Below are 16,001 nucleotides of genomic sequence, written 5' to 3' on the forward strand. Positions count from 1 at the left end.
AAGCGAAAGTAAATGGATTTATATGACAGACTTAAAAAAGAGCCAAGCGAAAGCATTCTATCACATTACAGTCATATCAATGGTGAAACTTTAACAGTGTATTTTTACAACAATAATAACTTCACTGAAAGGAGAGTTAGGATTTTAAGTAGAAAATCTAAGTACCTTCTTATAACAATACATAAAATAATTTATGTTACAGATAAGATTGACCAGTGGTAAAAACATATTTAAGTTTATAGCTTTCTGAAACGAGGTAAAAAACTATGGCTGCTCTCTAACCCTCTGAGGGGAATCAGAATCACATTGCTAATGCAAGTGAGCTACAAGATTTTAATCTGCTTGGTCACAAGTTAGATAGTCAGTTAAAAATACCACCTACTGAATGTTTACTTACCAGCTGAGATCTCACCAAAATAGCAAGGGAAGCCCCAGACTTCCACACCTCTGGTCACAGGGCATCAGGTGCTTTGTGTGGGATGGCTAAGGAAAATCAATTACCTTATCATACTGCTTTCAGGGTGAAAAAGCAGGGTATAATTTTTCTACAATGTCCAGACTACCCAGTGCTCTGTCTACTACGCAAGTGCACATTTTGAATTGGATTTGATTTTGCTCTTGGTGAAAAAATTACCTCTACAGTTCCAGTAACTGGTCCTAAGGAAAAAGACTGGCACTGCGGAGTGCTAAACCTCCTCCTGCTTCTTTCGAACTTAAAAATGAAGAAGTGCTTTAGAACCCACTGAAGATTTATTACGTGTGTGTGTATATATTTTATATATATAACTACAAAGTCAAGAAAAATTATTTGTAAAATTTTATGAAGGCCAAGATAGGATTTGGGCAACCAACAGATCGGTAAAGTCATTGTTAGAACTGAACTGTTGAAGTCAAAGATGCACCAGAAACACAAAATAGACTGGTTAAAAACGTACAAAACTCTGTCTTGCAATAATAGTTTTTAAGGCATACCATGAGTAAGCCATAAGAAGAAGATACATAAATACTACCTTTGAAAAACTCTTTACAACTTCAAAGTAAACCCCTTGCAGATTTCTGAAGCAATTTACTAATAATTTTCATACAAATGGATTCCAGATATCGGAGCAGAAAACAGAAGGTTCATTTCTCCTTTGAGGGTTCAGAGACAACATAATTGCAATCCAGATTTCAAAGACCAGAGAATCAGCCTTCAGCACCACTGGCAGAATACTATTCCATAACATACTGACCACCAGAAAAATGAAGACTTACACTTTCATGTGGAATTATTGCTCCTGCCACCAAAGAAAAAACATCCTTTTGTGGCATTACTTTGCTACCGAAGAAATTCATGGCTTCTAAAGACCATGTTATATTAAAGTAGGAAACAACTCAAACTTTCAGTCACTTGGAAAATGTGTACCTTATATCCTAGTTGTTAAAAAAAAGAAATTAGAGATGCTGTTTCAACAGCCGTTTTCCTTCTATTAGCTGTCACAGCTTAACTTTATTCCCTAAATATTTTACTTATTTATAACAGGTATGTTCACAGCTGAGCTGCCAGACATGATTTACATTACAATACATTAGGATACAGTAGGGAAAATCTTGATTATTTCTGATCTTAATCTGAATAGTGATCAGAAGAGATAAGACTACATGGGTGGGTTTCCCGTAAACAAATCTAAAATACTGGTTTTTTACTTCATTTTTTCCCAGTCTCCAGTACTAGTATTTTCCATCTCTACACACTTCCCCAAGAACAGAGCAACTCCAGACATCTTATATCTAAAATTTACTCTGCCAAAATGGGAATATTTTTTATTAAATACAAATGTAAAAGTAACATGAATGATGGGAGGAAGATTAGATTCACAATGGAATTATCTTTCTTTTCTTCAGTAAAGCACATATTTTCCATCATTTTTCTGTCTTCAGGTTATTTAGTGACATTTAGATGGCACATTTCACCACAAAATATTAAAAAAAAATGAAAACCCTGCTTTTAATAGAGAATTGTGTACAAGCAAATAATATTTTATTTCTCAACTTTGTTCATTAAAATATTAACTGAATTATTTGAATAAAAAAGCATTAAAAAATCCACAGATAATGCACAGTTTTAATTTAATTTTTTGTTTTACTAACTTTCTTTGGTATGAGTTGTTCAATTGCTATCCCATTCCTCCAGCATTCACATTAATTCAATAAGTCGAGTAATAACATTCTTTGAAAACTAAGCATAAAACTGAAAACACAGACTGTATTTCTTTATTTTGGAAAAACATGTATCAATATCTTCCACAGTTAGGGCTAGGATAATTTACAGAAGCCTAGTAAAAAGTTTGTTACAAATTTAGACCTGTAATTTCTTTTTTTAAAGTTATTGCTATTACAATCATGAGTGTGTGTCCTGGAAGAGAACTCTGGCTATACATATGATAGAAATCCCAGACCCTAAAAATATTCCCACGCTACAGGAGCTTAAACGTAACACACTGAATATGAAAAAGATGATGTTTACAAGAAATTTCTTTAGGTGACTCAAAAATGTTTTGCAATTTGATTTTGAAATCCACTGAAAATTCTACCGCATTCATCTTTGCAAACTGTTGCCTCAAAAATATAAGTCTCTGTCAGCTTCACTTTTCCTACTCATTCAAGCACACCTCACTTTCAAGCATCCAAGCAATGTCTTCCCACAGAAGCTAAGGATACCAATTTTCATACATGGCTTTCAACATCTTCCTTGGCTCTGCCAAGGGTGCCAGTCCACACTGTCCTTTGGACAAACATTTGAAATATGAAATCTTGAATTTTCTTTTAAATTAACAGCTACACCTATGAAGATGCCAGAAAACGGGACTTCAAAATAGCTTTAAAAACCAAACTAAATGAAGTCCTGACAGCTGGCATGCTGTGGAATTTATTGATCACAGTCATCTCTGTTTATCAATTTGTTGCAATACCCATTGCTCCTCAACCCCTATTTGCAATGCAAATCCTCCAGACAAAGACGTATCTCTCATTAAAATCAGGAATACTCATTATATGAGTACACCTCATTACAGTTAATAAATGGTTACAATAAATAGCAATAACTAGCAGAGCAAGAAACTTGAGTGTTGGCATAGCCTCAGTTCTCTAGACAAATAAAAGAACGAGAAACTCTCAGCAGAGGAAAGAAAACTAGGTAACTGGTGGGCCTCAACTTCCCAAGTTTCCTGTTCAGACAGGAACTTCAATCTCACTCTGTTATAGCAACACAAGACCAAGCACACAGGGAGCAAGGTGGGTTTTGCTGAACACAGATGCCTCAGGACAACTGTTGCTTTCTACAAAACAACCAACCAGACTTACCACAAACCTTCACCTTGATACACAAACATATTTTATCATTGACCTGTATCTAGAGAATACCACACAATAATTTCCTCAATGAGAATATTTTGTTTTGCATAACTTGAGTATTTCAGAGAATTCAACTATATTTAGTGCTCATTGTTTCCATTAGAACTGCAATTTCACAATAGAGGGTCTGTTAGTGTTAGACTAACAAAGTATACCTGAAGTTTTGATTATAGGTTCTTCACTAATATATATCCATACCTGCAGGAGGCTAGCAATAAAGAGGAGCCCAAAAAGTCTTACAGGAAGCTTTACTAAATACAGCACAATTTTCTAGACATTAACAGCTTCCTATGGAAAGATACCACTGAAGAACAGGACCGAAAACATAGGTTGAGGTTCATCTATATGAAATAACCCAGCCTGAAAAAACTAGGTTTTAAGAGGGGTTTTTTGCAACTCACTCTTACAAATTTTTGTCCTTCAAATGCCTTACCTGATTACACGTGTTAATGTCGATCCCACTTTTTAGGTATTCCACTACCTTGTCCAGATTGCCAGCTCTGGCAGCTCGGAGGAAGCTTGCATTGCTGTCAGACTGTAAAAAAGATTAGCAAAAAAAATGTCGTTAGTTCATGCTTAAGAGAGCACAACTTCACCATTAATAAAAAGTTTCCATGTTTTGTGCTGCAGGAGAATAAAATTGTCAGAAAACTGACATTGCATTATATCTTCATTAATTATCATGCACATACTTAAGGCAATCATAGAATCATAGAATGGTAGGGGTTGGAAGGGACCTGTAGAGATCATCTAGTCCAACCCCCCTGCAGAAGCAGGTCCACCTAGATCAGCTCACATAGGAACGTGTCCAGGAGGGTCTTGTAAACCTCCAGAGGAGACTCCACAACCTCCCTGGGCAGCCTGTGCCAGGGCTCCCTCATCCTCACAGTAAAATAGTTTTTCCTTATGTTTAAATGGAACTTTTTGTGTTCCAGCTTCATCCCATTACCCCTTGTCCTGTTTCTAGATAGAATAGAAAAAAGGGATGCCCCAATCTCCTGACATCCACCATGTATATACTTTTAAATATTAATGAGAACCCCCCCCCTCAGTCTCCTCTTATCTAGACTAAAATACTGGCACAAAAGAACTGCACATCTGTCAGAGTGAGAAAAATAGTACAACAATTGCTGAAGGTCTAAATTTAGCAACGATCAAAGAAAATAATGCCCCAGAAATCATGGTAACTGATATAAGCAATAAGAAAAGAATAAATGTATCAACCTAATAGCCACGTTTTTCTGTTTGTTTTTCATATATACATATATATGCTCAAAATTCTGGAAAATAACTGATCTATACTACTTAAGAAAACATAAGGTAGCTTTGGATTTGTACCTGGCATAAAAAGTTATATGGCTACGGTGCATACTCATGCACACATGTTGGTTTAATGCAGAGATATACACAGGAGAAAAAACAATATTTTGGATTTGTTGAGCAAAAAAGTTCCATGGCTATACTCTATCACTTGTGACACACAAGTGGGGAAAAAGAAAAAAAGAAGTCCCACAAAACCAGGCCACACTGCAAGTGTAGCTAACCATAGAACAAAGCGGATGACATACTCAAGCTTGAGTATCTAAATCCAGGATAATGTTGTAAACATGCTCTCTCCTAAACTGCTTGCATTCATACATTCCCATTTAAAGTCCCATTAGCATTCATAGGCTAAAAAAACAAAGAATGATGTTCTCATTTTTCAGCTAGGTTGTGGGATGCACTGTTAAGCAAAGGAGCGTGAAATGTGTCAGCCCTCTTGCCTTGATCTACAGTTATGACATGAAATTACATCGGCTATCTGAAACCAGCATGTACTTTGATGTGCACCCACACGTGAACCTACACACAGGTAAATTGGCTACTAATGCAACTGCAGATAACAAGAGAAAAAAGACAGTCATGCCACAGAAGTATTGATTAGACAGAATAAGCATTAGAGAACACGCACAGAGACAGAAACAATCTTCAAACTCAAAATAAATAGAGTAGGAGTGAGTTTCCAAAAGCAGATAAATAACTGTAAAAGTCTGTTTTGTGGAGATGTGATTGGAGAGGCATGCACATCATTGGACTTGTACTTGGTGTTCCACTGAAACACCTCCAATTGCACGTGTTTCTCCTCTAGTTCCACCTCCCTGTGAGGAACACCAGGTAAAAACTATTCTTTCACAGTGTGAGAATATCCTAAAAGCCTCCCACTTTCAGCTTATTAATACCGATCAACAAAGCAATTTATTTCAGTTAACCAATCCATTTCAATGCATTTATTTTGATCACCCTACTTATCATGCTGTACTAACTCACTTCACAATCTCTGATTCCAACCTATTTTAATCCACAACAGATGGATGTCATCAAAATGATTCTTCTTACAACTGCACGACACACCAAGACAAAAATATTTCCTTTTAAATTCCTTTCAGCAAACTTCAGCACATTTTCCACATCTTTTGCTGTTAAGAAAACAGACCATCTTTCTAACCAGGTGGTAGGGTGAAGGGGAAGGTAGCGCAGGAATTCATTTTCACAGAACTCTTTCATAGCTTCAGGCAGGCAAGCATTTGGGTGAGGCTTGACCTAGGAGCAGATTCTGACAGGTACTTGAAAGAAATCCCTTTTCAAATGGAAGGATAACTATCGGCACTGCATCATCTCCTGTGTCTGTGTGCATAAAGGAGCAGAATTACAGTTTAATGTTTAAATGTCCTAGGGAAATCAACTGTCTCGGTAAAAACATTAACCAAGAGCAGATACTTGAGCATGGGAGGGGCAAACACAGACAATCTTGAAATTAATGGGAAAAGTATTTTTGTCCTCAATAGAACACACATTTTACCCTTCCCTTTCCCCATTTTTTTCATGCTTTGCTACTTCTACAATAATTTATCATGCCAAAACTGGTTTTATATTTTTAAAAGGTTAAGTGAGAATGATGCACAAACTGAACATCTACAACTTCTGTTTTATTAGGGATAAATCAATCATCGCTTGTTCTTCATTCACACAGTGTAACATGAAAAGTTAGATATGATAGTTTCAGTTACTGATGGAAGCTCAGACTGTAGCTAAGACTACAGGACAATACTCCATTTGTTTCTGGCTAAGAAGATGTAAGCAGTGCTTGCAAAACAGATTCTCATTTCCTTGATCCAGACTTGTTATCTCAAAATTAAAATTAGTGCAATATACATCACTTCAAGAGATATTATGAACACCTGAATATTGATCACAATGTGGAGTGTGAACGTCTTGTCAATATGAAGAGCCCTTATGAATTAACTCTTCATTATTAACCCCCTGTACAGGCACTTCTTCTAAAGGTATCTCTTGCTGTGTATGTTCTCAATCTAAAATAACAGTACTTGACTGCAAATGGAAAAGGAATAAATCTGATAAAATCCCAGTGAACCACAATGAGATCTTGATGCTTTATTTAGGTGCCTTTGAAAATCCTAGCCTATGTGATTGTTGGTACTTTATCAATTTTCTCACTGTAAAATGCACCGGTCTCCTATTACATGAACATGATGCTACCCATCTCTTCATAGTCTGGCCTGTCTTGTTTCACAGTAAGTTTCATAGTCTTCCATGATGTATCATTTATATCAAACTTAAACACACAAATCAAAGACATGGAGTAGCAATTCAGATGCTTCCTATACAAATTCACGTCCAAATGCCAGTGAGTGCTTCCATGGAACACCAAAAAGATTCAGCACTGTGTTTTAAAGATTAGAAGTCAGAAGTACTCATATCTCCATCTTCTTTCCTGCTTTTGTTTGCCAATTCTGATTTTCCAGTAGGTCGTTAGTAGTTTCTTCTTTCCCCCATTCTTTTAAGGCCTTTAAAAAGTGTTTTTGTCAGTATTATTGTCTCAGCAACTTACTCAATTTAGTACATTATGAATTCAAATCCATTTTGACAAAATGGGCTTAGTAGTCAACTTAGTAGTCAACTACTGTGGAGCAGTTTCCTATAGCCCTACCATGCTAGGAAACAATTTTTGACCTGTGGGCTTCTCCAATTGATTCCGTGATCTCATTAAATATTTTGTTTCCTTACATGTAGATTTTTAGTTCAATTCACATCACATTTCACTGGCACAGAAGCTGGCATATTGCTCTTCACTAGTTTGTTGACTGGTGAAGGCAAAATGTCAGGAAACTGTCATTTGAAGATAGTTTCTTTAGGAGAAAGAAGATAAAAACAGGGAGTCAGAGTCCTCTGCACCATATGATATTTATCACGTCATCCTTTCGTATCCACGCCCCTTTGAGATTTTTTTGTTTTTCTGTAGGAATTTTACACATGCATGTAAATCATGGTCAAAAGTAAACATTCTGCCTATAGGGAAAAGGAAGGTTTACAAGAGGAGAGTAGCTACCAGCAAGCATGAGAACATGAGGCACGCAGTCTGGGAAAGTCCAATGTCGACACGTTAATTTGCAAAGTCTCAGCTGGCATCTCTACATGACACCCACGGTTCAGGTCAGGCAGAATTAAGGACACTTTGTTTACATGTGGCCATTAAGGCTGGGCAATCTACTCAGTATGGTACTAAAACGCTATCAGAACCAGGTATGCAAGACTGAAGAGTACTTAGCTGATATTTTCTAGTATGGGACAAACTCCCAATCTGTGGACCTAATAAGCTTTTTCTAATGCACTACTCTGAGACATCCAAAATGCTCTGCAAAAAATGCACCACTAACAATAGTTAAGATTCATGTATGACTGCTCCACAGAGAATTATTTTTTTTAACATTTCAACCGTGATTGAAGCTGGACTATTTATTTACAGTTCTATAGATACAACATATTAATCAAAGAGAAGGAAAACAGTCACTGTAAAAAATAAACCCCAAATATTAAATACATATGCACTGAGAGATCTCCACCAGTCTTTGATAATTGATTATTTTTAAAAATCTGTTTGCAATGTAATTCCAAGACATGCAATAGATTTGTGAGGAATGTTAGGTACTATTGAACCTTATAAAAAGCTGCTATCTTTTAACTTACATTTACTAACTTTTGAATGAAGAGACATTATTTCAGCCAGATAGGAGAATTTTCAGAGCACTACAAACAAATAAACTACAACATGAAAAAAATTGTTATAACCCTGAGTACATTCACAGCAGAATGAAAACTTTTTAAGTCCCTAGTTGTCACGTATCCTATAAGAAAAGGTAAGAAATGTTTGAGTGGATGTGTACTTAAAAAAAAAAAAAGACTGAGAGGCTGTGGATTCGACTCCTTTCTTTCTTGCTAATTGCAATGCCAGAATTTTGCCTGATTTTGAAACACAGAGGTCAGGGAATCTCAGTAATTAAATCATAAATGGAAATCAGTATTTGATTCAAATAGTAAGAAACCTTCCCTTCCAGTTCCTCTGTCCTTGCTCGGGTTGCCTTTCCCATCTCACGGCATACCACATCGCTTATCACACATAGCATGCACCTGTTTCTCAAAGGTATTTTATAGGGATGCACAAAAACAAATAGGGAAAACATATGTTATACCTAACTCCTAGGAATTTCTCCATTTATTCTAATTTTCTGTTGAACACAAGCTTCATGATTAAGAAAGACTGGGAGAGCAGGAAGCTTCAGTTTTCAAAAGATGTCTTTCACAATAACATTATCTAAACCATCCAAATGCTTGTTTGAAATTATGTCTAAGTTAAAATTATTCCCGTAGGATGGCTTTGGTTCCTGCCCCCGCCACCAAAAAAATGTGAATGACCCCAGGCTGTCCATAATCATAAATATCTCTGTGGGAGAATGGAGCGTAACAACAAGGCCTAATGAACAATTCTCATATGTTAAATACAGTTGATTAATTAATGACAGCAAAAACAGAATTCAAAACTGATGCATAATAACCAAATAGTATTTTTACACTTTCATTTAACATTTTTGGCTTGCATGTGCATTAAACTGTGTATCTGAATACTAAAAACCCTGTTAGAGTTACCCAAGCAGTTACAAAAGCTTTCCCTACAAATTGAATCCTGTATTATTATTATTTCCCCTCAAATCCACATTAAGACCAAATTTGTCAATACAGCAGGCTTCAGGGTTATCTGACAGCATTAACATGATTTACACACTTCAGAGTTGTGAGGCAGTGTCTGTCCAACAGCTGTTTCTATAATTAGTAGAATGCTGACGGCTTGTTAACTCATCTTCATTAAAAAGCTCTTAATTGACTAGTGGCTCTTCATATTAATATATTAAGGTAATGCCTGGAGTTGAGACTTCAGGTCACCATAGAGGGAAAACTGCATAATCTGAACACACGTTTTGGTGGCTTCTTGATGTTATCAAGTAATTAAAAGGTGCAAGGGGAAAAACTAACAGGTATGTAAACATCCTCCATTAATTTTTTACTATATCGTACTTTCCAGAGTGTCAATTTATGCTCCTGCCCTTGAGACAACCACTAAATTTTGTTCCAATTGGCTTGGTTATTCTCTGATTTCAGAAACCATCTGTTCAAAGCAGCCATCATTTAATTGGGTGCAACTCTAAAGGTGGCACCAATGAAGTCTTACCATTACTCAACTCATTTGTCACATATGTATTTTTTGACACCAGGGTAGGTTTTTTCCATACCAGCATTCAAATGTAGAAGATTTGACTTTAGAAGGAATCTTTTTTCCCCATAAAACAGTTTCTGTAAAACTTGCTGGGTAGTTTTTCAGCAGCTCACATTTTATCTTTTGTACTCTGAATTACTTTTTGATTGAGGTGAAAGTGCTGTTGCTCTCTGAAGGGCATCATGACAAAACAGTGGTGATATTGTGAACTGCAAGCCTAAGATGCAGCTATGTACAACTGCAAGAAGGCAGAGCATTTTTTAAGTATTATTTTGTAATTAAACTACAACAGCAGAGTCTCAGCCTGCAGTTCTGACATGCATTCCAGAATGTGAGCTAAATCTTGCACTTGCAATGGCACAGGCTCAATAATCTAACATTGGTAAATTAGTTCAATGAGATAATAACAGCTATAATGGAAACATATTTTCCTGGCTGTTAATGAAATAATGTTCATCTTCTGAAAGAAACTAAATAGAACATTGCTTTACTTTCAAAGCCACTTCCTTTGCTTATAAAGATGAATGTTTTCCTCCCATTAATTTAATGAGAGTACTGAATGAAGGTAGATCAATCACAGATTTCTTATTTCAATTTCAAAAAAGTGTTTTTATCACACATCTTTTCCCATTCAAGCATGTATAGGCATTTCAGACCTAAATCATCCTGCTACGTACCTTTGGTTGTATAGAATTTGTCAATAAACAGTTGAACTGAAAAGTGCACAACTGTAAAATAGCAGTCTTGACTAAATAAACACCTCTTTTGCATAATCCAAAGCACCTTCTTATCCACAAAAAAGACACAACTGACCTTAAAACCTTAAGAAATAAGAAGCTGAATCATAGGAACTGTGAATTGTTAAGAAGGTGAGGTTTCAGAGACAAGAGATCACTAGCAAGTCAAATAGTTTCTACCAAGATGCAGCCAACAGCATCTAGCAATTAACTCTTTTCATTTCAAGGGTCTGTCTCTCTAGGTTGATGATGTTGGTTATAAATCAGAAAAACAAAAATACTCTCTTAAGCACATATTCTGCACCTGAATAATTTAAGATGCTTTATTTAGGCCAGTTACTCACAGAACGGAGAGATTATCACCACTTTTACAGGCATCGAGCTGGAACTGTGGCTGGAGTTGCCCTCACCATAATGTTGTATATGTTATGGACGTGGTCCCACACTTTGGCATAATGACTATTGCTATTTACAGCAAAAAGTACTGCATAATAACAAGATGGTAAAACAGCTACAAGAAAGAAAAAACTTTTGTGCTCTACACTGCCTATGACCTAGGATTAAAACATTCAGTGATTTCAAATCAAAACTAGCCTGCACATATTTAAACACAGAAGATGATTGCCTGACAGAGAAACCCGTGATAGAGTTGACTGGATTCAGAAGTGACTCCCTTCAAGTATATCCTTCGGTCCTCAGAATAAATATTCTTTCAGTAGCTCTACTAAGAAACATGTAGCAGCCAAAATTACATAGTGCCAAAGTAGGCAGGAAGACTAATGTTTGAGTTTATATTGTTGTTTAGGTTTATACTGGTAAAAGCTTTCTTATGTTAGATATAGAACCTGCAACCCAAAGGAGATACAGCATAGAAAAATATTCAAGGCTTAGAGTGTCCTTGAGAAATGGATTTCATTGGTATGACTGCAGATGGAAAGAGTCATTGCAAAAAAGAAGCTAATAAAACTGGGTTGAGGAATGCATTATGATTTATGGACGTAAAAAAATAACAAATACATTATAATTTCAACATATTTTTAATACCTGTTGAATTGAAAGACTTCTTCCAGTAATTTTAATATTTGCATATGACAGTTTTGTAGCACTTTCACATCTTACTACAATGACTGTTTTCAGAAAGCTGCATTTGCTATTTAGAAAGTTTCTTACTGCTGTTACACTATCCCAACAGACATGTATTTTTGAGCAACATAAGGAGGAGAAAACTATGCCTAGCTAGCAGCTTTATCAGAATACCAGTTTCTGCTACAAGACTGCTCCAGGCAGATATCACGAAGTTATCACACGCTCATGGACCCTCCTAATTTTTACTAATAGAGAAGCTAGGCTTTGAGTATTCTATCTTCTCATATTGATGGGAAAACTAACACTCACTCATAAGGGATAACTTTTATTTTACACTGATTTTTATATTTTGACACCTTTGACTCTTTTGCCAACTCCTTCTAGAGATTCCAGAGCTTGCAGGGTGCCAGCCATCCAGTCACTCTTCTCTTTCCACTGGAATGTCCAGATGTCTAATCAGTTTTGCTTTGTTTTTAACTGAGAGAAGAATGGATCCTTTTAACACATCTTTAGGTCCAACTGATCTCCAACTAAACAGGTTTAAGTTATTTTATAAAGGGTGGATTTCAATACATACTGAACTGCGTTCCTGAATTTAGGCCAACATTAGCAAATACAGCAGCAGCAAAAAAAGGAAAAGTAATGTAAAATCAACGTTTACTTCAGCCAAGGAGTAAACGTCCTCTATAAACCCTTTATGATACTTAGCTGCCATAGACATCTGTAGGAGTCCTCCCACTACATTCATTAATTTGACATAATGGACTTACTGCCAGCTGACTTCTACTGTCTCAATGAAGGATTTATGAGAGCTGAGGCAAAACTGCATAGTTTTCTATAAAAAAGAATAGAATAAGAGTCTTTTGCCTAGCAGCATGTTCCTTCTAAACACAGTATTTTAAATTATAGAAGTTATGTATAATCCATACTGATTTTAAAATACAGCATCAGTAACAGGGTTCTACCTCAGAACAGCACTTCAATCCTAACTTCAGGCAGGTGTAATCCCTGATATCCCACTCAGCTAGTCATGTTCTCAAACCCGAACATTTTGGTATAAATCCTAGCTTGGAAACAATGTGTGCAAGTCTGAGTTATCCTCATCAAGTGTGAATCTAGAGCCTGACAAAAAACATAGCCTAGATTTTCTCAAAAAAAAAAAAAAAGAGTAAAAAAATCCCTCAAACAACCCCAAATCAAAACCCAACAAATAAAAACCCGAAGAAGTTGGGTTTAAAGAAAGAAAGCTTTTACCACAGTCTGAGCAACCCTAAAAACTTTAAAAATCTTCATTTTATTAAGACTTTTAAACTTTTCTAAAAATGGAAATGGATTATCCTATTGTTTAATGGGAAAATTTCCCATGCTGTAATGTGAGTGAAAGCATCATTCAGTTGTTACATGAAACTAAAAGGATTCACAATATGTTCAAAGAACTGCAGGACCAGTCTTGGTTCTCCTACATGACACACACATTTACTGAAGTCTCTTAAATACTGATATGGAACTGATATTTCCACTAAAAAAACTGAAAGAAATTTCTTTAAAGGGACGAAAAATATTTAGGCTTATTCAGATGCCATATAGAGATTCTGAGGTGTTAGTGACAACTTTAGAACCTGGCAGGCATTTAAAGAGTTTCCATGGTAAGTTTTCATTACTAATGATGCTTTCAAATAGAAAGGTAATAATGCTTAAAACCCATCTAGGAAGAGTGAGGATGCCATTCCAAGCATATCTAGCAGAATAATAGCCAGGCTTAACAAAAATCTTGCCTGTCAGTGAAGTTTATGACAGACTGTTGACAGATAATTCTACCACTATCATTAATTTTTAATCCGCTTCCATCCCTCATCTTATCATCAAAGTGACAATTTCTAATAAAAGAAATGTGCTAACACCACCAGTGCTAAAGAATCAAACAGCCTGACTGACCTAAATGCCATTAACCGATTGCCCATTGATTCAAACTTACTGGTACCATAAACAGAAAAATATTATTTCATGTTCCTTTGAGATGGACTAAAATTGACTGAAACAAAATGAGTGTTAGTGAAAGGCAGTAGTTTCGAACTCAATATCAGTTCTGCCAGCAAGACTTATTGTAAAGATCTTCCTTGTATAGAAAGGTAAAATGGATACTAAAGTAGTAAATGAAGAATTTTTAACTTTTCCACTGTGGAAAGAAACAAGTCTTCATTTAGGAGATTTTGTTGTTGTTGTTGTTAAGATTCATGCAAATAGCATTGTATCCAGCACAGATAATTTCCTTTTATCTCCTCACATTAATTTATGCTTCAAGTGTAATTCCCCGGACATTTAAACTATGCAAACCCTTTCTCTTCATTAGCTGTGACATTTACTGCTTGTATATTGGTCATGATACTATGCATTATTGTCTTCCCTTAATTTCCATCTGAACATTACCTGTAAAACAAAACTCCTGTAGTCCTGGGCCTAAATTTCAAACAATTCATCTCTGGGCAGAAGAGAAAAGAAACAGTTTCATCTGACTTCATCTAGCATGAAAGCTACTCCTCTAATTCAGCTGGGTCACACAGGCTCCCTATGGCATCAAGTAACAAAAATAACAAAAAGGGATACTTCCTAAAGGCAGTTTATCCTACTTTCAAGTAAGTACCTAAAATACACAAAATTAATAGCTCTTTGCCTGCATTTTGCACCATCTGCAAGCCTCCATTTTAGAAGACTGTAATGCAGGGTTCTGGCCTCCTTCACTACCTATAATTTCTAGTTTCAACCCCAGGCACTCACTCACCTTTGCTGTAGCAATGGGACTGAAAGGCTCTGGCTGGACCACAAGCCTTATACTCTGCAAACACAGGTATTTCCAAAGTTTTTGCAAATTGCTTATCACTTCTGAGAAACAATGCTCCATGTTCATCTCCCTGTGTTGACTCTCCCACTGTCTTATGCAATGACATAAATGTCCACGTTGCCAAATCTACTGCCTTGAGCAGGGAGAAAAAAACCCCCCTTCTGAATTACGCAGTCAGAGTTTGGAATGATTCTGTCTTGAAACTCAGAGAGCAGTCTGTCCCAGGTAGTTTGAAATACAACAGGATCCAGAAACATGAAACAAGACTGGATCATACTCTTTCAAGAGTAAATATGAAGGTAATTAAACATCCAGGTAAAGAGGGAGACTAATATACAGTGAACGCAACAACCCCCCGTGCTTTGTCATCTGAGATGTCTTTGTCTCAGACATAAAAAAACTCACCATAATTAAATGTATAGTATATTATTATGAAAATGTTGCAGTTTTTTAATGCTACTGCTATTTCAGAGATGAACATTTGACTCCCTGAGACAGTCATTTGGCATCATACAGCCATTTCAGGAGAGTTAAACCAACACCCTCCTGATTTCTTCAGCACGATAGGCCTAAAGCAGTGGACTGCATTTGATTTTAGTTTAGAAAAGATTAGATTATGCACAGCAATTTTGCCATTTGACTTGGCTGAATACCAATTGAATTATTCTGAACCTTTTACTTGGTACAAGATTCATTAAGTCATCACATTCAGCTTGATATGGCACTCCTCTTAAGAAACCTAGACAGCCAGCACGGCTACAGCGATATGAAAGCATAGGAAACGTGTAGCTAATAAAAAATTGTGCTGCATACTATATTCCTGTTCAGGAGAAGAACAATATACCATTTCTGCCTTCAGGACAAAACTTCGCTGACATTTCTAATTTACTGACACCTTTTTTAACTCTTTTGTACGGAATCATGAGTATAATGAGAGACTGTCAACCTTCTGAGGGAAATAAAAGTTTCTTTTTTAATCCTCCAAGCACTGTAATATCTGAATTAAGACAGATAAAAGTGACTAAAGTGACTCTGTCACTCCCTACCAGAGCCATATAATGCCAAGATCTTATGATTAAACGTATCAAAGATGGTATCAAAGTGTCTGATCTCTGCCTATTATGAAAAGCTCTGAAGGCTGGCTGAAAAGTATCTAGGGGGAAAACCAAAGGAGGAAAAAAAATCCCCCACCCCTCAAAGATCACATGCTGCTCAATTTGGCTCACTCCAGCCTCCTAAAACACCTGACATTATGCAGAAGGGCAGCTTAGAGATTGTAGATTCAGAAGGAGATAACTGTTTCAGAGTTTGCTTTTGAGGAATCTCCATACATTTGCAA

The 16,001-nt window shown here is 36.3% G+C and overlaps 1 protein-coding gene across 2 annotated transcripts in view; it reads right to left on the reverse strand.

The window, feature by feature from the left end:
• The window catches only part of ANK2 (ankyrin 2), a 238,209-nt gene that overhangs the window by 141,574 nt on the left and 80,634 nt on the right, over positions 1–16,001 (reverse strand). For both annotated transcript variants that reach the window (XM_061993135.1, XM_061993136.1), the window contains exon 2: positions 3,827–3,928. In XM_061993135.1, coding sequence (XP_061849119.1) covers positions 3,827–3,928 — 102 coding nt within the window. The remainder of the gene's footprint in view (positions 1–3,826; positions 3,929–16,001) is intronic.

This window comes from Colius striatus, chromosome 3, assembly GCF_028858725.1.
Source record: "Colius striatus isolate bColStr4 chromosome 3, bColStr4.1.hap1, whole genome shotgun sequence".
NCBI classification, from domain to species: Eukaryota; Metazoa; Chordata; class Aves; order Coliiformes; family Coliidae; genus Colius; species Colius striatus.